General features: G+C 43.2%; 1 protein-coding gene across 1 annotated transcript in view; it reads right to left on the reverse strand.

Annotated features, from left to right (window-relative positions):
* Positions 1-24,302, reverse strand: part of STYX (serine/threonine/tyrosine interacting protein) — a 940,049-nt gene that overhangs the window by 309,463 nt on the left and 606,284 nt on the right. The window contains exon 4 of the mRNA XM_044073567.1: positions 9,848-9,945. Coding sequence (XP_043929502.1) covers positions 9,848-9,945 — 98 coding nt within the window. The remainder of the gene's footprint in view (positions 1-9,847; positions 9,946-24,302) is intronic.

Genomic DNA, 24,302 nt, shown 5'->3' on the forward strand with positions numbered 1-24,302 from the left:
TGACAGTGGAATAATCGGCTTTGCTGTGGAAAATGAAGGCAAGAAAGTTTAAAACCACTGGTACATGGGCTGAAAATGGACCTTGACCTCTATGAAATGCCCAAGTGGAGAATCTTTTCCATTTACTCTTGTACACTTTCCCAGTGGAAGGCTTCTGAGAAGTGAGAATGTGGACCAGTTGAAAAGTAAGCTTGGACCAACTACCCATCACAAGGTGGTTAAACTATGTCTTTAGTTTCAGGGCTTGAATGTCCAGTTGAAGCATTCCCATCAGGATGAGACAGAATATCTGGAATTATATCCAGCACCTGCATGTACCAGATGAGGCCACAGAAATGGAAGCCACACCTGACGAGGTCAGAAAGGGACAGTGAGGATGACTGTGATCTTCCTTTATAATGCTTTCTGCAGAAATTTCAAGATTAAAAGAGGTTGGTGTAAAGGCATATAACAGACAGGCAAGGCCAATCGTGAAAAATAGCATCTTTCTCTGACTTTTATTTTATTTATTTTTATTTTACATTTCTTGACCGGGCTAGTCTAACTGGATACATGTCCATTTTCAGTAGATCCGGGGAGATAAGCTCCAAGACAGATAAATGACAAACTTAGTAATCAATACACAAAATAAGACTAAATAAAAATATTCAAAGTAAACAAGCAGATTCCAGGTACAACAAGAGAAAAATAAAAGAAAAAAATTACTAAATAGCAGCATTCATTGTAAACAATGCATATTACAGGTTACAACATAAAATTCTGTGAGGACAAAAACAACTTACATATAGTGCAAGAATGCTTATACTATACAATATGCATGTATAATACATAAAAATAAAGACTAAGGTCAAAAGAGAAGACTGGTTAATTATATACAAGTATTTAGAGAGACTGGACACAGTGTAGTTTAGGAGGAAATCTATATTTATAGGTAAAAGAATATGTACTACTTTATGAGTAGTCTGGGATAGGCAGAGCTAAGTTTAATCAGATGGATAGATGCCTAGTCAGGTTTAGTACAGGGGCACAACCAGTGTGTTCTAAGGTAGAGTTTCAGTCTATTTTTGAAGAGTGATAGAGAGGGAAGAGAGGAAAGGTCACTGGGGAGAAGATTCCAGATTTTTCCAACAGCATTAGAGAACAGAGATTCACCAGCCTTGTTGTTAGGTTTAGAGAGGTATGTAGAAGATTTTTGTGTGAGGAATGTAGTGATTTCAGATTTGCATATGGAGTGATGAGGGTAGATAGAATAGGAGTACTGGAAGGTTTATAAAGAGTTTTATGGGCAATGGTTAGTTGATGGAATTTAATCACATTTTGTAGTTCAAGCCATCCAAGCTGCTTTATATTTATGCAATGGTGGGTTCTGTAAGGGTTTCCCTGTTGCAAATCTAGCAATGTTACTGTAGCACGTTTCCAGTTTGCTGAGGTTATTTTTAGAAAGGTTAGTAAAAATAGGTGAGGCATAGAGGAGAGTAGAGATTAGATGAGTGTGAGCTTTGGTTGTTCTAGCTGTAGAGGAAAGGTAAGGTTTAATCCTATAGAGGGAGCCAAGTTTTTTGTTGACAGTTTTTATTGTATTGTTGATATGGATGTCAAAGTTCAGATTGTTATCAATGGTGATACCTAATAGTTTGGTGGTTGGGCTTGGTGATATAATGGTACCATTAGTGGATGTAACTGAGAAATCAAGTGGAGAGGACTTGTGAGACGGATTAAAGAGGAAGAGTTTAGTTTTTTTGGGGTTCAAAAGAAGGCAACGCTGTGTAAACCATTGTTCAACTGTGTTAAATGCCTTCTGGGTAAGAGAGAGAAGTTCAGATGTGGGTTTGGCTGAGCATATAAGTGTGGAGTCATCAGCATATTGAATGCATGTGGCTTGGGGGATGGCTAGATTAAGGTCATTAATAAATATTGAGAAGAGGAGAGGTCCTAGTATGGACCCTTGAGGGACACCTAGGGTAACTGGTTGGAGGGTAGAAAGAGTCTTATGCCAAATTACTGCCTGTTGTCTTATCTAGATTAGACTGGAACCATTTTATGAAAGGTGCATCTAATGATATGGATTTGAGTATGTTGATGAGAATCTGATGATTGACCATATCAAATGCTTTGGACAGGTCAATGAATAGTGCTGAAGAAAGGTTATTAAGGTTACGGTTTTTGTTTATGCAATCTGTAAAGGAAAGGAGGGCAGTGGTAGTGCTGTGTGAGGGTCTGAAACCATGTTGACAGCTGGAAAGTAAGTTATTTTGGGTTAAGTGGTCAAGTAATTGCCTATGGATACATTTCTCCATGATCTTTGCCAAGGGTGAAAGAAGGGCAATAGGGCGGTAGTTGGAGAGCTCATTAGAGTGTCCGCCTTTATGGAGGGGGATAACATGAGAGACTTTCCATAAGCTAGGTATGTGACCTTCGGTAATAGTCCTATTGATCACAATGGAAATAGGATAAGCTATAGCTTTGGCTGATAGCCGTAGAAAATCAGCAGGTAGTTGATCTGCTGAGGGAGAGCATGGTTTTAGTTTTTGTATGAGGGTTAGAATGTATGTAGTTGGAACAGGTTGCAAATGAAAAGGAGGGGGTGAGATAGAGTTATAGGAAGGTAGAGTGAAGCTATTAGGTGATAGCTGACTAGCTAGTGTTTGGATAGTATTAGTAAAGAAGGTATTGAATGTATTGGCTGTATTCATGGGATTAGTATGGTCGGTATTTTGAGGGTTGGGTGTGGTGGATTGACCTGGGTGGAGTAACTGGTTAATGCTAGTCCAGAATTTTTGAGGGTTGTTTTGATTAGATTGTTGGAATTGTAGGTAGTAATTTCTTTTATCAGAGAGTATAGCTTTCTTAAACTGTCTAAAGGTTTGTTGGTCAACAGGGTTTTTAGTCATTCTCCATTTGGCCCAATGTTTATTTCTAAAGTGCATTTTGTGTTTGGTTACTTTTGAAAGCCATGGGGCAGACTTGGTTTTAACTCTAATTAATCTGGTTGGAGCATGTTGGTTGAGAATGGCAAGAAAGTTAAAGTAATTGATGGCTTCTTCTAAAGGGAGGTGTTTTAAGGGAGACCAATTGCAAGCTCTTAGTTCTTTTTCGAACAGCTCAGGGTTAAAGTTCTTTTGGATCTGATATTGTTGACAGATGTTGGATTGGGAGTATGGGTTTTGTGCCTGATAATATAGGTAAGTGAGTGGTCACTTATATCATCAGGGAGGGTTCCTGAATCATAATTGTGAGGGTGATGGTTTATGAGAATCCAGTCTAATATTCTTGCTTTCTGGTTAGCTTTATTGATCCTGGTGGGGGATGTAATAGTTTGCGAAAAAACATATAGGTTAATGTGGGTTGTAGGGAAGCGGCTACAATAGCAGTTCCAGTCAATGTTTATATCTCCTAGGATTATGGTTTCTTGAGGTAAGTGTTGGGATAGCCAGCAAAGAACATTTTCCATGGTGGCAATGTTATTACCAGGAGGAAGATACATACACAGATGGATTTGGCATGGTTAATACGAAGTTTGGAGATGAGAATTTCTGCATTGGAATCGAGGTATTTTACAGTATTCCAGGGGGAATCAGAGCAAAGAACCTGCTGCATTTGTAATTGACGGGAGAGGCAAAACGACTGCAGCATGGTTGGCCCCACTGGCAAAAGATTTACATCAATAGAACTGGACTAAAAGACCACTCCTAGCATAACAGATCTGCTCAATCTGTCCAATAAGAAGTTGAACTTCCCCAGTATGTGCATTACTATTAGATAACAGTTGGAAAATATCATTCACTGTCTCACTCTCTTGGATTCTCAACACAATTAGTAGGAGCATGTTCCCCCTTGTTCACTAATGTATCAAGCTATTGACATGTTGTCCATTTAAACAGCAATCATCCCTACAGGAAGGGACATCCTGAAAAGCCTGCAACAGTAGGAGAACTGCCCTCATCTCTAAGACACTGATGTGAAGATTGGCATCTGATGTGACCATGTACCTTGGACCATCTTCCCCATGTACTGCCCCCCCCTCCCCCAAGCTGGGAAGCATTCTTGGTCACTGTGGCTTTGAGAGGGGAAGGGGACAAATGGACGGTCCCAGGATATTTTTGGAGACTGAATCCACCAAGCTGCATGAGCCCTCCAGATGCTTAAGCAAATTTGAACTCATGGGTTGGTATCTGATGAACCATTAAACCACTAGTTAGGATCCACTATAATGCTCATGTGATACCTTGCCAAGGGAACCAAGGTAATGGAAGTTGCCATCTATCCCAAAAGTTGAAGAACAAGTCTAGCAGGTGGCATCTGATGGAAACGAAGGTGCAGGGCCTGGTTGCATAACGTAAATAATTTGCTCTCCTGTAATCTTGCTGTCTGAATGGATGTGTTCCAAGTGGGCTCCTATAAAAAAACTGTGATTTGTCCTGGTTTACTGTAGTTTCTATGTGGGAACAAAGCTGGAGCAAAAAGTTACTGGTCTGGACAAGAAGACACCTGGCAGGAGCAGTCAGGAGCCAGTTGTCTAGATAGGGGAACATTCAGAACCTGTGCAGTCTAAGCTGACCTGCAACTATTGCCATGTATTTGGTGAACATGTGGGGGGATGTGGTGAGACCAAAGGACAGGGCTCTGAATTAAAAGTGACTGGCTCCCAGCCAGAAGCAAAGAGTGTCTGCCCATTTTGATGTGGTAGTACACATTCTAAAGAGCTACTAAGCACATCCAACTGTTGTTCATCAGGAGAGGGAGGATTAACTGTACCTTGACCATTTGAAACTCTTGAGTGCTTGACATACAGATTCAGGGGGTTGATGTCCAAAATTGGCCATAGGTCATCTTTCTCTTTTGGAACTAAGAAGAATCTTCAGTAAGTTCTGAACCCTTGCTGGTCTAGTAGGACCACTTGGATGACTCACTTGTCTAGCAGCTTTTTTTTTTTTTTTTTAATCTCCAATGCTGCAGCTTTTCTTTGACATGGTGAAAAGTTAAGAAGTTTCTTTCGTAGTGGGGATGGATAAATAATGGGAATGTAACAGCATCTGATAACTGCCCACAACCAGGCATATTTGCTAGTGGATGTTCAGGCTTCTGGGTGCAGAGACAACTGCCTCCTGATTGCCTCTAGAGTGCAGCAGTCAGGCAACTATTGAGGAGTGCAGCTAAGACTTCTTGGAAAAGGACCCCTGAAGCCTTGGCTCTACAGACCTCTGTCACCATCAATGCATTTTTGCTCAACATTGGCAGGAGCTGCTGCAGAGTAAGCATCTTGAACTTTGGTATGTCCAGGAAAGTGTTTAAGACTGACAGATCCAGGATGGGCCTCCAAGAAGTTTGCTTTCTGGGAACTAGAAAGAGCCTGGAGTAAAAACCTTGGCCCGTCTCTGATTGTGGAACCAGTTCTATGACCCTCATAGCCATGAGGGATCCCCACCTGGTTTAATGCCTCTGACCATCGGTGTTTTGGAAGGTCTGGCCATCCGTTTGGTCTTGGCAAGGTATGAAAGTGGAATTTGTAACCTCTTGAAACTACATCCAGAACCCACTTGTCTTGGGTTATGTAAGTCCAATTTTGTTGAAAAAGAGAGAGTTTTCCTCCTAGAGGGGCTTCCAGGAGAGAAGTTCCTGGAGCCATGCAGGGGAAGTCATTGAGCCTGTTTTCTATAAGACTGAGGTCTGTCCTCTCCACCCCTGGGGGTGGAAGCACTCCACTGTCTAGGTCTGTAAGAGGTCTGTGCTTGGACCCTCCCTCTGGAGCGCCTATATCTACCCCTCTGAGGCCTGTCCGAGCTGGGAAAGGACCAATTTTTAGTTGGCCAATTTCTGCTAAATCTTGGAGGCTGAACTTGTAAGAAATCCTTAACCGTTTTCATGGATTTTGCCTTATCCTCCATTTTCTTTATCACCTCTTCAGCCTTAGACCCAAACAAAACGTGCATCCAGTAACTTTGCTTTTACTTGATCAGGTAAGTTTTGTTCCTTTAACCAAGCATGCCTTCTAATGACTGTGCCAGAGGCAGCCGCCCTGCAAGAAGCCTCCAAGGCATCAAAACCACAATGTAAACCATGCTTCCCCACTTGTTCAGTGGCATGCATCAAATTGTGTAATTCCTTATCATCTGCACATGCAGTAGTGGTACCCAGCCTTTGTTTCATAACAGACAGTAGAAATTGCTGATGTTTTAGCATATGAAATTGACAATTTAAAGCCTTAATAGATAAAGTAGCAGAAGTGTACACTTTTTTGCCCCATCTCTCCAAAGCTCTGGAATCCTTATCTGTCGGAATAGGGTTTTTAGCAGAAGCGGCCTTAACCCCCTTAGGACCCTGAGAAATGGTTTCTGGATCAGCAGTAGGATTTTTGTAAAGGAACTGGTGGGAGTCAGGGACTCTGTAATATTTGTCGGGCTTAGCAGGGGCTGGAGGAAAGGAGTCAGGAGGTAAATAAGCCTCAGAAAAGGCATCATCCACAATATCCAGAATAGGAGGAATAGCAAAGGGTCTATGTTGGGGAAGAAGAAGGAAATCCCAAAGCCTTCTCTTAGATTCCAAGTACTCTTGTCCTTCCCAGTGAAAATGTTCCCTCATGTCATGTAAAGTTTCCCCAAAAGAAAAATCCTCAGGGGGAGAAGCTGATAGAATGGATTCCTCAGCATCAGAATCCTCATAAGGAGGGAAAGAATATTCCTGTTCAGAGGAAGACACTGAAGAAATAGATGCTTGATCAGAAGATTCATAATCCAATTCTTGCCTTGGCCTTTTGTCTGGAGGGGGATGTGAACCCCTAATCATAGTTAGTAAGTCCTCTGCCATTTTAAGTAGCTGTTTCTGAGATTTGGGTCCCGGATCAGAAGAGGCCTGGGCTGGTGTCTTACATTTAGAAGGAGTCTTTGCCTTTGTCTTTGGCTTTGCCTTTATCAGAAGCTGTGTAGACCTGAAAACCCCCTCGGAAGCCGGTACCTGCACAGCAGCTCCGGACCCATCCGAGGGAGCATTGTCCGAAGGTCCTGCAGCAGGAGTGCTCAAAGGCCTAGTTGGCTCCTCGTGGGAGTCCGTTTCGGCAATCTGTTCTGAAATGGTCGACATCAGGGGCTGCGAAAGCACCTCACTGACAACGGCCGAACCTGTAGCTGGCTCTGCTTGTAAAACGTCGTCTGATTTGGACCTCGGAGGCCTGTCCTTATCCTTGCATCATTTGTGAACTCCGGTAGTCGGAAGCGTGTCCGACAACATTTTATAATTAAATCACCTACCAAAGTAGTGAAAAGCAAAATCGTACCTTCGCTTAATCGTATGTTGGTTAAATCTAGCACAAAACCGACAACTAGCAACGTTGTGGTCAGGGCCTAAACAAGGAATACAGTAAGAATGGAAATCCTTATGAGGTATTTGCTTCCCACAAGAAATGCAATTATTAACTTTTTCTGACATCGGACTGGAGCAAGAAAAAAGTTTCCCCAACGGGGTACTTAGCCTTGAGAAGAAGAAGTAAGTCTTCGGACTGAAGCACGAAAAAATATCAGGAGTCAGCCGACCGGCACTTGCGAACTGCTTTCACCGCACGGCAAGAAAGACTGGAGAACATGGCGTCGGCCGGCAGCTTTGTACTCCTAGCGCTCTGATGACAGGGAGCATGACTGAACAGCCGACGCCGGACCCAGACTTTGGGATTCTGGCTGACCGAGGACTGCCTGCCGGCAGGAAGAACCCTACAGTGATGACTGCAACAGTGAAACATGAACATCTGAGAGGGATACAGATGTCCAGTCTCCAGCACTGGAGAGAGTTCCCTCAACTGCCTTGAAAGCAGAAGCCGAGGGGGGAATCCCAAAACCCCCCAGGATGGAAATGAAGGAGCCACATCTGGGGGAACCAACTTGACCTTGCTCAGAGACAGATGCCAGGGCTGAGCAAGCCGTCAAGCACTGAGAAGACTTTGACATCTATGGAGCTGAATTCTTACCTTCACACGCCATTTCCTGGGGGGGGCACAACACAACAGTGAGTGCATACACAAAGTAACAAGCACGTACATATAATACATGAATGAAGCAATCTGACAAAAATGAAATAATGCAAGCAGGACTGAGCATTTAACAAAGTGCTATTTACAGCATTGGTCATTACTTGTAGTTTAACATTATATTACAAGCACAGAGTACACAAAGCCTAAGAAAGTTTCATTTACAACTTCATTGTAGGTCCACTAGATCAGTAATAGCATATCAGATTTATGCGGGACTTGACGTCCGCTTTTGCATATTGCTGTGTAATTTATATTTTGGTTGTTTAAAGAGAAGCTTTTTTTCCTGAAAGTGGGAAGGACAGCTAAATACAGATCAACTCTTAAGCATCTCTATTCAAGTGTATGTATTGTGTCATGTTTCCATCTCCTCAGCTACATGAATGTTGCAACTGACACCTAGTGTGTGAGGAAAATAAACTATATAGTATAAGCTTACTAGGTTATTTGTAGACACAAAGAAGTGTGCATAACATTATAGAAAGATCTATTGCTGGTGAATGAAGACAACTTTAAAAACAAACAGTAAACAAAATTCAAAATCAAAAAAGCATATGCTGAAAAAAGTAATAAACCAAAATGTCACATATAATAAGGCCAGTTTAATGCAGCTAGTCTGAGCTGTCAGCTTTTGTTGAGGTTTAATCTTTATGTTGACGCCCCTCTATTTTCTGCTTTCCAGCGACCAGTTAGTAGCCCCACCACAATGTCCTAAATACTACTGTGACATCCACCAACAAAAGGCTCAATTGTGCATCACATCATGCCAAGAAATACAACAAAGAATTACCAAACATGATCAGTCTTGGAAGCATTAACTACAATAAGCTACTCAAAAAAGTAAAAGGGCACTTGAAGTGCCCTTTGACACAGATGACATTCAGCATTAAAAGAATATATAAAAACTGCTGGGGATACATACTTATTTCTGTATATAATTAAATCACTATATTCTGCATTAACAAGGTGAAAGAACAACAACATACAGCAGTTACCTTATAAAACCCAGAATCCCAAACCTTTTAGCCTACTCCACGCAAAAACACAATGTGTTTTTTTTTTCAGGGGAGGAAACTTCCCTGCATCCCCACCAAGTGGAAGACTTTGTTTATACAAGGGGGTATGGAAGGGCAACCTTCAAGGCTGAGCAGGCTATGAAGAAAACACACCTAATAAGGCTGACATTTAAGGCAGCAAGAGAGCTCTTGCTCTCCCTTTAAAAGCAATGTGAAAGGGTAGAATCATGGCGCTATACTCAAACGGAAGACAGACATTTTAAAATTACATTTTGTCACCATGTGAAAGCCCATACAGTATCATAATTAAAAACAGTTACATTAATGTTATTTATATATATTTACCTGAATGTATGGAGTGATCAGGGTTCAATAAGCACCAAATTTATCTGCACATCTCAAATTAGCAGAGATGGTTAAAATAAAATGGTTGACTCTGCTTTGTCAGCACTTAACACTCACTGAAATACAATATTACAGTGGATAGTAAAACAGCAACATATTTCTAAATGACAGACTGTTAAGGTGCGACCTTTTTCTATCTTCACTGTCTTATACTACACACATTTGTTTTTAATAATTTTCATGGCTGAATACAGATATTTTCATGGAGCTACTTCAGTGAAAATTCTGGGAGAACACAGCTAAATTCCAATAAGGTTCGTAATGCTTTCATATACAGTATCCACACTTATCTAAACACAACTCACAGCATTCAATAAATGTGCCTTTTCAAAGTCTACTATATAAACTGAAAAACAAAGTAAAAGACTTTTGTAAACAGCAAAACCTTTGAAATGTCTATGAAATTCCTTACCTAAATTGGTGGGGAAAGTTTGGTTTAATAAAATTAGCTTCAATATTTTGCCTTACACACACTATGTGGGTTATCCCATGTTTCTGAAGAATCGGCAGCTGTAAAAATACAAATGTTAATAATTAACAGGAATGGCAAGCAAATCTATTACAAAGGCATGGTTTCACTGGAAAGAAATATATTCAGTTTAAAAATGCTTCCTTTAAAAAAGTAGTTGTATAGTAGTTGTATGCCAGAGGTGTTGTCATAGTTTCAAGTTTATTATTTTTGTGTTACTGGTTTTGACTTAATTGATGTACTAAACAGCAAAATAATTTTAATGCTTGTGTAATTACAATCCTGTTTTATTTAAACCACCCCTCCACTATTCTCATAATTGGTCTTTACAACAGTCTAAACCGATTAAATAAATTACTATTATGTCATAAAAGAAAAGTGCAACTGTGTAAGGTACTTGCCATAATAATCAACTAGGATCACCATTACAGCAGCCGCTACAACTTCTGCTGTAGACCTGACATTTGACTGTACTTTGAAAGCTCTGCAACCATCTCCTTAATGGTTGGGCAAGTATCCCCTTCCCTGCAACATCAGTATGTTCCCACTACAAAGAGGATGTCAACCCACATCATCTTTATTTCTTTCTTCTCCGTGCGGCCAAAGGCAGATCTCACTATCTGAATCACTGGCCCACTCCTAACAAAAGTGAACCTACCATGATCAGCCACAGGGTTACCTTGCCTTTAGGGCAAGGAAGCCCTGTTAATACATATTCCCATGAAATCATATGGATCCAAGGACATTAACATATTTATATGGTCAGAATTTGGTTCTACTTTATCTATATGAAAGTTATACCCTAACTGTTTGAATTTGTTGGACTCATCATATGTACTCTAGCCTTACACATAAGGCAAACAGGAAATCTCTTCCAGACATTCACTGTGATGATGCCAATTGCCTTTGAGATACCACTGCTGTTTCTGCATCTGTAGTCTTGCTAAAGGAAAGACTAGAGTTGTGTAGGCCACATACCCAAGGATGCACAGATCAGAGTTCTTTGGGGGCATATTCAGGAAGCACTATTCCAGAGAATGCACTTGATCCTAAGCAGGAATGCCTTCAGGCTGGCAGAATCCAGTACAGACCATCAAGAACACAGCTGTTCTGGAACTGGGCCTAAATTAGACAATTAAAGTAAGGGTGAATGTGTGCCTTTGGTCTGACAGTGGGCAATTACTGAAGCCAGGCTCAATACATTCAGAAATTGGCAGCAAACCCAAAGGCCAAAAAGGTAAAAGTACAGTTGTGTACACTTACCATAAATGTAGATGTTCAAGTGCATTCACTGTTGCAGTCATTACATTTGGGTAATCTGCTGGCAGACTGCCCTCAGTCGGCCTGATTAGCAAAGTCTTGGGTCCTGTGTCGGTTACTGTCCCTTCTTCCATGACGTCAGGGGTATAAAACATGCAGCCGACACCATTACATCAGTTTTTCTTGCCCCAGATGTCAGGTGCCCCCCAAATGGGGAGCAAATAAAACTAACAAACAAAAAATATATACCCCCAATCCCAAAAGCAATTACACCAAAACGGCTATTAAACATAGTGAAAGAAAGTAGAGGTATAGCCAGAAAAATAGGGGGCTGGAGGGAGGGTAACCAGGACTGCAACAGTGAAGACACTCGAACATCTACATTTATGGTAAGTGTACACAACGGTACTATGTTCTTCGTGTTTCACTGTTGCAGTCATTACATTTGGGTAGATTCCAAAAGCTATGGTTGGGTGGAGGGAATCATACAGCATTAGGACCAGCTATAAGGCCTGCAAGACAGCAGTGGCAAAGCCAGCTCTGGATTTAGAGATAAGTAGTAAATGGTAATGTTTGGTGAACGTATGAAGTGAGCTCCAGGTAGCAGCTTCTAGAATGTCTCTGGTAGGAACACCTCTGAGAAAGGCCTGGTGGAATGGGATCTGATCCCCTGGGGGACAGTTTTTCCATGGTGCACATAGCAGAAACAAATACAATGGCTTATCCATTTGGAAATGGTTTGCTTTGAAATAGCCTTTCCCTCTGCCCCTGTAGCAAATGCCACCAGCAGTTGTTCAGATTTTCTTAGAGATTTTGTCCTGTTTAAGTAAAATCTAAGTTGTCTGTGTACATCCAATGAATGCAGAATCCGCTCCCCATTGTTCTGTGGATTGGGAAAGAAAGTTGGCAAATGAATGGTCTGATTAAGAGCCACACTGGATACCACCTTAGGCATGAAGGATGGATTGCTCCTGAGAGATACCCTGTCAGCATGAAAAATGATGAAAGGCTCCACTGCCATAAGAGCCTGTAATTCGGAAATTCTTCTAGCTGAAGTGACTGCTAAAAGGAAAGCTGTTTAAATCTGCAGTAGCAGCTGGCTCGAAAGGAGGGAGAGTGAGCTTTTCCAAGACAAAATGGAGGCCCCAGGCAGGGGGTGGAGCTCTCCTGGGTGGTCTTAAGTTTTTGGCCCCTCTGAGATACTGCTTTAGCAGAGGATGAGAGAAGAGGGGAGGTTCTGTGTTGTAATGAGCTGAAATGGCTGAGGCATGGATTTTTATGGAAGAAAAGGACAGGCCCTTATGAAGCATCTCAGTTAAGTATTGTAAAATCTGAGGAATGTTGGGCACTGCTGTGCTTATCCCTTGAGATTGGTTCCAGACACAGAATCTTTTCCATTTGTCAGCATAAGATTTTCTAGTACTAGGCCTTCTCACCTCCAAAATGACATCCATCACAGGTTTGCTGAGGGATGCTAAGGGTGAAAATTAGGTGATTAGCCATGCTGCAAGATTCAAAGTTTGGAGCTGCGTGTGCAGAATTTGGTTGTTCTGCTGAGACAGTAAGTAAGGTGTCTGAGGCAGGTGCCACAGTGGAAGGTGTGACACATTGCGCAGGAGTGGGTACCAGTGCTGGCGAGGCCAGTCTGGAGCAATCAAAATAATTTTTGGTTTGTCCTGAGTTTTAGTAGGACTTTGGAGAACAGAGGCAGAGGGGAAAAGCACAAACTGATAGGTTTTTCCAGCTGAAGGATAGAGCATCCACTTTCCAGGCTTTTTTGTGACGAGTTCTTGTGCAAAATTTGTCCAACTGATAGTTGTGGGGTGAGGCAAAAAGAACTATGTCTGGGCTCCCCCATTTGCATGTCAACATGCTGAAAATCCATGTTTCCAGTTATCATTCATGTGGGTCCATGAGATTTCTGCTAAGTTCGTCTGCCAGAGTATTCAGCTTTCCAGGCAGTAATTGAGCCTGCAGTTGTACTTGATAGGTCAAGGCCATGTTCCACAATGTCATGGCTAGCCTGCAAAAGGGGTAGGAGTGTGTACCCCCCTGCTTGCTTATGTACCACAAAACCTTGTTGTCTGTCTTTATCATTAGTTGTCCTGGATGAAGGTAGTCCTTGAAGGCTGTCAGTGCATTCTGCATGGCTAGCATTTCTTTTTGATCGATATGAAGGTGCATTTGATTTGGGCTCCATTTGCCCTGAAGGCACTTCCCTGCCAGATGTGCCCCCCAAGCATAGTCTGATGCGTCTGTAGTTAGGGTTTGGGCGGCAGGGGGTGGCGTGAATGACAGTCCCTTGTTTTGGTGGCAGGACTCTGCCCACCATAGGAACTCTAGCTGCAGGCAAGGAATGATGGGAATCATTGTTTCCAGGCTATGACAATGCTGATTTCCATAGACTTAAGTACCACTGAAGTTTCCTCATATGGAACTAGCCAAGGCTTGCAGTATTTGCATTGCAGAAAGTAGGGTTTTTGTGGCCATCTGTTTGAAGTAAGGAATCAAATGAATTTGCTTCTCTGGCATAAGTTAAGCCATCTGGGCAGCTGTATTCAAGCTTGCACACAGGAATGTAATTTTTTGAGAGGGTACCAGTTGTGATTTCTTTTCGTTTATAGTGTACCCTAGACAAGTTAGAACCCTTTTTACAAATTCCAAATGGTTTAGAAGAGTGCCCTTGTTTTCTGCCTGAATTAGACAATCGTCCAGGTATGGATATATTTGAATGTTTCTTTGCCTGCAAAATGCAATTACTACAGCCAGGCACTTTGTGAAGACCCTGGTCGAAGTAGATAAGCCAAAGGGCAGTGCAGAGAACTGGTAATGCAAGTAGCCTGCTTTGAAGTGGTGGTATCTTCTGCAAGATTCCCTGATTGGGATATGGAGGTAAGCCTCTTTTAAATCTAGAGTTGCCAACCAGGCATCTTTGCCTAGCATAGGAAGTAACTGGTGAAGAGTCATCTACTCTAAACACATAGCTGTACATTCCAAAATTCAAGATGCTAAGTCCAGAATTGGACGCCAGGATTTGTCTTTTCTGGGTAGCAGGAAAAGTCTTGAATAGAAACCTTGTCCCTTTTCCTCTTCTGGTACTGGTTGAATAGCCCCCATGCTCATGAGGGAAAGTACTTGTTTCTGGGCCTCTGCCCACTGATTTGGGGCAGGTCTGGCCATCTGTTTGGAATTGGCAGCATGTAGAAATGAAATCTGTATCCCTGGGATGCTATATTTAAAACCCATTTGTCCTGGGTTATAAGTTGTCAGTTTCGTGCATGAAGAGCCAGTTTTCCCCCCAAAGGGTCGGCTAAAAGGTAAGTGCTTGGTAAGTGCAAGGGAAGTCATTGAGACTGCTTACCATAGGGTGGTGTCTTGTTGTTTCCAGGTTTGAAAGAGGAGGCACCCCATTGTTTTTTTCTGAAAGTCTCTTGTGACTGAAACCTGGAGCCTTTGGAATGTCTGGGTTTGACTTGAGTTGCTCTCGAAGGAATTGGAAAGGACCAGTTCTTAGTAGGTCAGTACCTACTAAATCTTGGAGGTTGCACTTGTAAGAAATCTTTCACAGTTTGCATAGATTTAGCTTTATCGTCCAGCTTTTTTAAAACTTCTTCAGCCTTATTACCAAAGAGACGGTCCAGTTGTAAAGGAGCATCTAACAATTTTGCTTTAACATGATTAGGCAGATTTTGCACTTTGAGCCAAGCATGCCTTCTTAGCACAGACCCAGTCACAGCAGCCCTGCAAGGTCTCCAAAGAATCAAAACCACATTGTAAAGTATGTTTTCCAGCTTGTTCAGCTGAATGTAATACATACTGTAAATCTTTGTTTTCCACACAGTCAGAAATTATCATTTTCTGTTTAAGCAGTCCCATGATATGCTGTTGATATTTTACCATATGAAATTGACAGTTTAAAGCCCTGATTGCTAAGGTTGCAGAAGTGTAAACCTTCTTACCCCATCTATCCACCGGCCTGGAATCTCTATCAGAAGGGGTAGGATTTTTAGCAGTAGAAGCGTTAATGCCCTTGGGACCCTGAGAAATGGTTTCAGGATCTGCAGCAGGATTTGTGAAAAGAAATTTGTGGGAGTCAGGAACCCTCTAGTATCTGTCTGGCTTACAAGAAGCCAGAGACAGAAAATCAGGAGCCATACTAGATTCTGAAAAAACACCATCAACAATGTCTAGAACAGGAGGTATAGCCAAAGGCCTATGCTGAGGAAGAAGAAGAAAATCCCCAAGTCTCTTTTTAGATTCAGAGAAATCCTGACTTTCCCAGTGAAAATGTTCCCTTAAGGTATGTAAAGTTTCCCCAAAAGAAAAATCCTCAGGGGGAGAAGCAGAAGGAATAGAATCTTCTGCATCAGAGTCCTCATAAGTAGGTATAGACAATTCCTGGTCATTAGAAGAGTTAGAAGAAATAGAATCCTGTTCAGAAGATTCATAATCAATATCTTGCCTAGGCCTCTTAGAAAGGGGGGGGGGGTTGGCTACCCCTGATCAGAGTAATTAAATCTTCAGCCATTTTGATCATTTGTTTTTTAGGCATAGGGGCCTGCACATGTGGCCCAGGCGTCATTTTTTTAGGCATAGGTCGAGATTTTGGCCTTAGTTTTAAAGATGGCGTCGGTCTAATATACAAATCTGTAGGCCTGAAAACACCCTTAGAAGCCGGTGCCTGCACAGCGGCTTCGGACCCATCCAAGGTAGATACATCCGCGGGTTCCATAATTGAAGCATCTCGTGGCATATTGGACTCCGAATGGGTCTCAGTAGAGGCCTGCAAATCAGAAGTAGCGGGTATCAGGGGCTGCGAAAGCGCCTCACTGAGTACTGGTGACTGGCTTAGGAGAAGTGTCACTGGCAGTTTTGGACCTCAACGGTCTGTCTCAGTCTTCTTCTTTGCGTTTTTTAGGTATTCCGGTAGTCGGATTGCTAACAGATGACATTTCTGGATAATTAAAGCATGAGCCAAAATATTTAGAAGCAAAAATGTACAGACGTTTGATAGTGCATTGATTAAATAAAGCACAAAACCGACAGCAAGTTACATTGTGGTCAAGGTCTAGGCAAGGAATACAGTACAAATGAAAATCCTTATGAGGTATTTGCTTCCCAAAAGTAATGCAATTATTAACTTTTACTGACATCGGTAAGGAGCAATAAAAAGTTTCCCCAATGGGGTACTTAGCTTTTTAGTTGAAGACTTTGGATCTGAAACTCAAAAACGAAAATTTCAGGAGTCGGCCGACCGGCACTTGCGAACTGCTTCTGCTTCGGGCACCGTGCAGCAAGAAAGACTGATGTAATGGCGTCGGCTGCATGTTTTATACCCCTAACGACCTGACGTCATGGAAGAAGGGACAGCAACCGACGCAGGACCCAAGACTTTGTTAATCAGGCCGACTGAGGGCAACCTGCCAGCAGATTACCCAAATGTAATGACTACAACAGTGAAACACGAAGAAAGTACAGTTTTGTACCTACCATAAATGTAGATGTCCGAACTGGATAGCATCTGCAGTCATAACAAGTGGGTTGTCCTGTCGTCAGGCAGCCCTGCAGTCGGCCAGATTCCAAAGTCGGGTCCGCTTCGCTGATGTCGCCTCCACCCGACGTCATCTCTGTTGGTCTTCGGGTATAAAAGCATCAGCCGACGCCATTTTCCTCAGTGTTTCTTGCCCCAGATGCCAGTAGCCCTCTTGCAGGCTAAAAATTTGGATAGATGCCAATGTTTCCAAATAGATAGAGGTAAACACAGCAATAAGCATATATGTACATATATACAAACAAATACACCATAAAAGACTCCCCCCCAACAGCTAGCTATTAGGAGGGTAAACACCCTAGGAGTACCACAGAGGGAAGGAGGGAGGGTAATCCTGACTGCAGATGCTATCCAGTTCCGACATCTACATTTATGGTAGGTACAAAACTGTACTATGTCCTTCATGGATGCATCTGCAGTCATAACAAGTGGGTAGAATACCATAGCCAACTAGGGAGGAGGATAAAAGTAGATTATGGTGTGTTTAGGATCCCTTGCAGTACAGCAGTGGCAAACCCTGCTCGGGATCTGGAATATAGAGGCAAATTATAATGCTTGGCAAATGTATGCACGGAGGTCCAAGTAGCCTCAATAATGTCTTTGGTTGCCACTCCTCGTAAGAAGGCTGTGGTAGTGGCTGTTGCCCTTGTAGAATGAGGTCTTATGTTCTGTGGAATTGGTTTTCCATGGAAGGAGTAACAGTATCGTATGCAATTTCCTATCCATTTGGAGATTGTCTGTTTGGAAATAGCTTTTCCTTCCCTTCCTGTTGCATAGGCTACAAAAAGTTGGTCAGTCTTTCTGCTATTTTTTGTTCTGTCCAAGTAGTAGCGTAGCTGTCTATGTACATCCAAGGTATGCAGTATTCTTTCCCCTCTGTTTTGTGGGTTGGGAAAGAAGGTAGGTAGGTGGATTGCCTGGTTTAAAGACACTCTGGATACCACCTTGGGCATAAATGTAGGATTAGTCCTCATGGACACTCTATCTTGGTGGAAGATTAGGAAGGGTTGCACTGCCATTAAGGCCTGTAGTTCTGAAACCCTCCTTGCTGAAGTAATTGCCAGTAGGAAAGCAGTTTTCCATGACAGGTGTTGTAGGTCTGCTGTTTCAAAGGGTGATAGTGTCAACTTTTCTAGCACAAAGTTTAAATCCCAAGCTGGTAATGGTGGTTTCCTTGGAGGTTTTACATTCTTGATTCCTCTGAGGAACTGCCTGAGCAAAGGGTGTGAAAAAACAGGTGGATCAAAGCTGTATTCTGCTGAAATAGCTGATGCATGTATCTTGATGGAGGAGTAGGACAGGCCTGAATGAAGAAGTTCGCCAGATACTCCAGAATGTTAGGCATATCTATGTTTGACACATCTTTTCCTCTTTCCGTACTCCAAATGACAAACCTTTTCCATTTTCCAGCATAGTTCCTTCTTGTTGAAGGTCTGCGTGCTTCAAGAATAATGTCTTTAACTCTTTGGGAAAGCTCTGGATTAGCTGCTGCTATGTGATGTTCCATGCAGTCAGTTGCAGCGTTTTAGGTTTGGATGTATGATGCTGTAGTTGTTCTGAGTTAACATCAAAGGCATCAGGGTATTGGCCACATATTGTTCCGAGACATGCTCTTCAGTAGTGGGTACCAGTGTTGTCTTGGCCAGTTTGGAGCTATCAGGATTATCCTTGGACGTTCTTCCTTGATTTTTAGTAGTACCTTGTGTATCAAAGGAAGAGGTGGGAATGCATATGCTGTTAGGCCTTTCCAGTTGAAGGAGATTGAGTCCACTTTCCATGCTAGTGGGTGGAATGTCCTTGTGCAGAATTTTTGAGCTGGTGATTGAGAGGTGATGCGAATAGGTCTATCTGTGGCATTCCCCATTTCTTCGAGATGGTCTTGAAGATGTCCGGTGCAGCTTCCATTCGTGGGCATCCGAAGTGGTTCTGCTTAATATGTCTGCTAGAGTATTGTCTTTCCCCGGTACAAATATTGCCTGTAACTGAATGTTGTAGCTGAGTGCCAGGGTCCACAGCTCCAAGGTCATTCTGGATAGGCGGTATGAATGAGTGCCTCCCTGTTTGTTGATGTACCACATGACTGTGGTGTTGTCTGTCCTTATCATCAACTGGCCCTCTTTGAGAAATGGTTTGAACTTTTGGATTGCCAGTTTTACTGCCAGCATTTCTTTTAGATTGATGTGCAGGTGAAGTTGATCCTGTGTCCACAATCCTTGCACGCATTTGTCCAGCATGTGGGCGCCCCATCCTAGGTCTGAAGCGTCTGTTGTGATGGTCTGGCTTGGTTGACATCTGCGAAAGGGTAGGCCTGGGTTTGACTGGCATGCCTGAGCCCACCATAGGAACTCCTGTTTTAAGCATGGAATTAGTGGTATTTCTGTTTCTAGACTGTGTCTGTGTTGGGACCATAAATTCTTTAGGTACCACTGTAGTTTCCTCATATGTAGTCTGGCAAATGGGACCAAGATTATGCATGATGCCATGAAGCCCAAGGCCTGCAGAACTTTTCTTGCTGTTAACTTGTTCAGTTTTGTTAGTGCCAAGAAGTAAAGAGGAAGTTCTTTTGTTTTTCTGTAGTCAGGAATGCCATTTGTTGTACTGTGTCCAATTCGCCCAAGAAAGTCCTTGTTTGGGATGGTATCAGCCTTGACTTTTGTAAATTGACTGTGTATCCCAGTCCTTGTAGCAAGTAAATGACCCTTTGTAAATCTGTTGTCAGCTTGCTTTTGTTGTCCCCTTGTAGCAGGCAGTCGTCCAGGTATGGGTAAATTTGAATTCCCTGTAGTCTGCAATGGGCGATTACTGATGCCAGGCATTTTGTGAATACTCTGGGCAGTAGATAAGCCAAAGGGCAATGCTGAGAATTGATAGTGCTCTGATCCTGCAAGAAATCTGAGGTATCTTCTGCAGATTGGTCGAATGGGGACGTGCAGGTATGCCTCCTTGAGATCTAGAGTTACCAGCCAAGACTCCTTGCCCAGCATGGGAAGAAGTTGCTGTAGGGTCAGCATTTTGAATTTTGGGACAATGATGTATGTATTTAAGGTGGACAGGTCGAGAATTGGTCTCCAACTTTTTCCTTTCTTGGAACTAGGAATAGTCTGGAGTAGAACCCCTTTCCTTGTTCTGCTGTTGGCACTCTTTCCACAGCTCTCATGTTTGCTAACTCCATTATCTGGCGTAGAACCTCTGTTTTTTGATTTGGAGGTAGATTTGGCATTCCTCTTTGACTGGTAAAGTGTGGAAGTGAAACCGTAACCTTGATCTATGGTTTGTAAAATCCACTTGTCTTTTGTTATGTAGTGCCAGTTCTTTGAAAATAAGGTTAACTTTCCGCCTAGAGGAGCTGCTATTTGTTCCCTGGTAGGCGGATTTAGGATTAAGTCACTGTGGTTGTGCTGATGTAGTGGCAGTGGCTGTGTCTGTGCCTCTGTTGTTACCTTGCCACTGTCGTCCTCTGTAGGCACCTCCTCTGGATTGGTTTCTGCCTCTGGAACGTCTATTCCTGCCCCTTTGAAATTTTGTGGAGTCAGGAAAGGACCAATTTTTGGCAGGCCAGTTCCTGCTAAACCTTGGGGGTTGAACCTGCAAGAAATCTTTAACAGTTTGAACAGATTTTGCCTTTTCTTCCATTTTCTTCATAACCTGCAGGGCAGGTGTACCAAACAAACTTGTCTTGTCCATAGGAGCATCTAGTAACTTAGCTTTAACATGATCCGGTAAAGCTTGTTCCTTTAGCCATGCATGCCTTCTTATCACTGTGCCTGTCATGGCTGATCTAAATGAAGCCTCCAGTGCATCATAGCCACATTTTAAGGAATGGTTGCTAACCTGTTGTATGTTATTTACCATCTCTAATACATATTTCTTATCAAGAGATTCATCAGTGGTTAGCTTTTTAGTTAACTGATCAAGCATAAACTCTTGGTATTGTATCATGTGAAACTGACAGTTTAAAGCTCTAGCTGAGAGAGTAGCTGAAGTGTAGACCTTTTCACCCCATCTGTCTAGTGACCTTGCTTCCCTTTCAGAAGGAATAGGGTTTTAGCTGTGGTCGCGGCTACTGCCTTGGGACCCTGGGATATAGTTTCTGGGTCTGCAAGTGGGGCCTTGTAAAGGTGGTGATGAGTATCTGGCACCCTGTAAAATCTGTCTGGTTTGGCAGCGACTGCCCGTAAAGAATCTGGAGCGGAGCAAACATCATTGAAAGCATCATCCACCACAGAGAGAACAGGAGGTATAGCTAAGGGCCTGTGCTGTGGGAGGTGCAGAAAGGTCCTAAGTCTTTGTCTGGAGTCTGAAAAATCCTGTTGCTGCCATTGGAACTGTTCTCGCATGGCATGCAAGGTTTCCCCAAAGGAGAATTCTTCTGGTGGGGAAACAGCTGGAATGGATTCTTCAGCATCAGAATCTTCAAAATTGGAGAAGGGAGCCTCAGGCTGGTCAGTTATGTCTGATTCATCAGCAGAATCATCAGAAGACACTGGCTCAGGGGCTCTGCCCTAGGTCTCTTCTCTGGGGCTGAGAGGCCCTGTCTGGGTGAGATTGAGATCCTCTAATTAAAGAAATTAAATCTTCTGCCAAAGAAAGCATTTGAGAACTAGAAGAGGGCCTGGATGTGGGGGGTTTAACAGGCACTGATTTTGTAGTCTTGGCTGCTTTAGCCCTGGCGAAGGCCTTAATGGACATGGCAGCTGGAGGCCTAGCAGCACCACGTGCTGGGGTAGAGACATCCAAGGGATGGTGTCTGATAAGTCAACCACCGTAGTGGGTAAAATTTCTGAGGTCGATTCAAGAGTTGTAGCAGGGGCCTCAGTTGTAAGAATAGGTTCAGCTGTACTTTGAGCAGTTTTCTCGGTTTCGGCCGAAACCGAGACACTCGCGGTTTGCTTTACCGTGGTTTCGGCCGAAACCGCGGACCGCGAGTGTCGGTCTTTATCTTTGCGTTTTTGGGGGTAGTCGGAGGATCCGACGGCATAATGTACGCAAAATCAGAACCGAAAAACTGTTCTGCAAACTCCGACCGACGCCTAAGCGTTCGTCGGTTGAAAGAGGCACAGGCCGAACAGGCTGCTACGCCGTGGGCTGGGCCTAAACAAGGCAGACAGTAAGAGTGGAAATCTTTATGAGGTATTTGTTTCCCACAGGTTAAACAATTGTTAACTTTTTCTGACATCGGCTGAGGCAAGAAAGAGTCCCCAACGGGTACTTAGCTTTAGAAGTCTTCAAGTAGTATTCGGTAGAAGTAATCTCTGGATCCGACCGACCGGCACTTGCGAACAGCTTCTGCTTCGGGCGCCACGCGGCAAGAAAGACTGAGGAAAATGGCGTCGGCTGATGCTTTTATACCCGAAGACCAACAGAGATGACGTCGGGTGGAGTGCGACATCAGCCGAAGCCGGACCCGGACTTTGGAATCCGGCCGACTGCAGGGCTGCCTGACGACAGGACAACCCACTTGTTATGACTGCAGATGCATCCATGAAGGACATCATCTGATACAGAGCCTCTGTGAATGGGAATATGGCGGTTGGAAACTCTGACATCCAGATAAAATAAGACAGATGGGACGCCATGCAGAGTTGATATCTGAATTTTGGCTGCTTGGTGAAGACCTTCAAACAGTAGCTGCACCAGATACCTTTCATCTTTTGGAACTGGCAGAATCCCTTGGAACTTACAAGAACCATAACTTGTACCCCTGTGACGCCACCAGCTGAATTTAGGAGTTATGTACTTACCATAACCTGGTATCTGTGTTGCCCAGTTTCATTACTCCTAACAACAGGGTCTTAGGATCTGATACAGCTATTCCAAAAGACTGATGCTTCAAGTCACAAGCTCCTCTCATTTCCATAATGCCAGACTCCAGCCTTAACTCTTCAGATCAAGTTTACCAACTCAAAAAAGGACAGGAAATATAAACACTATATAAATGTATATAAATTTGTACACAAAGATGCCAAAAAATGCATCATCATTCCCTTTGGAGAGAGTGACGTCCCCACAAATTATCACATTGATAAGGTCCTAAGCACAGTCAGTCGTGAGGGACTTGGGCACCCAGGTTGATACCAAACTGACTTTTGACCACCACACTGCCTCTATTGTACAGAAAACTTTCTACATAGCCTACCTCATTAGCAAGGGTATCTCATCCAGGGACAAGGTGGTCATAACATCCCTGAATTCTTCCCTTATAAGATCCATTATTGAGTACAATGATCCTCTCGGCATGTAGCTCACAAAGCACATGCAGCAGCTGGAGAGACCACAGAGGTTCCTCACCAAAAGAATCCAGTGCCTCAAGCATCTACCTTACACAGATAGGCTAAAGGCCATGTCCCTCTACTGAGTCTCCTACAGACTCCTCAGAGGTGACCTCTGTCTAGCATACTAAGCAATCTCAGACTCTGCCTTGATGGGACTGCTGTAAATCTGCAAGTCAAGCACCACTCGAGTAACATGCACACACGACCTCAACCTGGCCTGTGACATCAACAGGACTTGTTGGTAGGACAGATTGTGTCCCAGAGACTCCCCCTTTTGTGGACTAGACTCCCTGTCCACGTCAAGCAGAGTACCTCATTAACCCTTTTTAAGCACAACCTGGATAACTCGATGGGGAAAGTACATTTGTGTACACTTACCATAAATGTAGATGTTCAAGTGTATTCACTGTTGCAGTCATTACATTTGGCTACAGTCCCAAAGCTATGGTTGGGAGGCTGGAAATAGACAGCAGTAGGAGCGGCTATGAGGCCCTGCAGAACTGCAGTGGCAAAGCCTGTCCTGGATTTAGAGTAAAGTGGCAGATGATAATGCTTTGTAAAGGTGTGCACTGAACTCCAAGTAGCCGTCTCTAAAATGTCTGTGGTTGGTACTCCCCTGAGAAAGGCTGCTGAGGTGGCTGCAGCTCTGGTGGAATGAGGCCTAATGCCCTTAGGCACTGGCTTGCCATGGTGTAAGTAGCAGAAACAAATGCAGTGGCCAAACCATTTAGAAATACTTTGCTTTGAGATACGCTTTCCTTGTGATCCTGCAGCATATGCCACTAGTAATTGCTCTGTTTTCCTGAAAGCTTTGGTTCTGTCTAAGTAGAATCTAAGTTGTCTGTGTACGTCCAATGAATGCAGAATTCTCTCCCCCTTGTTCTGTGGATTTGGGTAAAAGGTTGGCAGATGGATGGCTTGGTTAAGAGCCACACTGGACACTACTTTAGGCATAAATGTTGGGTTTGTCCTCAGGGAGACCCTGTCTAGATGAAAAATGATGAAAGGTTGCACAGCCATGAGCGCCTGTAGCTCTGAAACTCGTCTTGCAGAAGTAATTGCTAAGACCAGAGCTGTTTTCCAAGATAGAAACTTCATATCAGCAGTAGCAGCTGGCTCAAAAGGAGGCAGGGTGAGCTTTTTCCAAGACATAGTTGATGTCCCATGCAGGTATTGGTAGTCTCCTTGGGGGCCTTAAATGTTTGGCTCCTCTGAGGTAGTGCTTTAATAAAGGGTGTGAAAAAAGTGGTGGCTCTGTATTGTAATGAGCCGAAATGGCAGAGGCATGAATTTTAATTGATGAAAAAGATAGGCC

Source organism: Protopterus annectens, chromosome 6.part0, assembly GCF_019279795.1.
Source record: "Protopterus annectens isolate FY-2018-M chromosome 6.part0, PAN1.0, whole genome shotgun sequence".
NCBI lineage: Eukaryota > Metazoa > Chordata > Ceratodontiformes > Protopteridae > Protopterus > Protopterus annectens.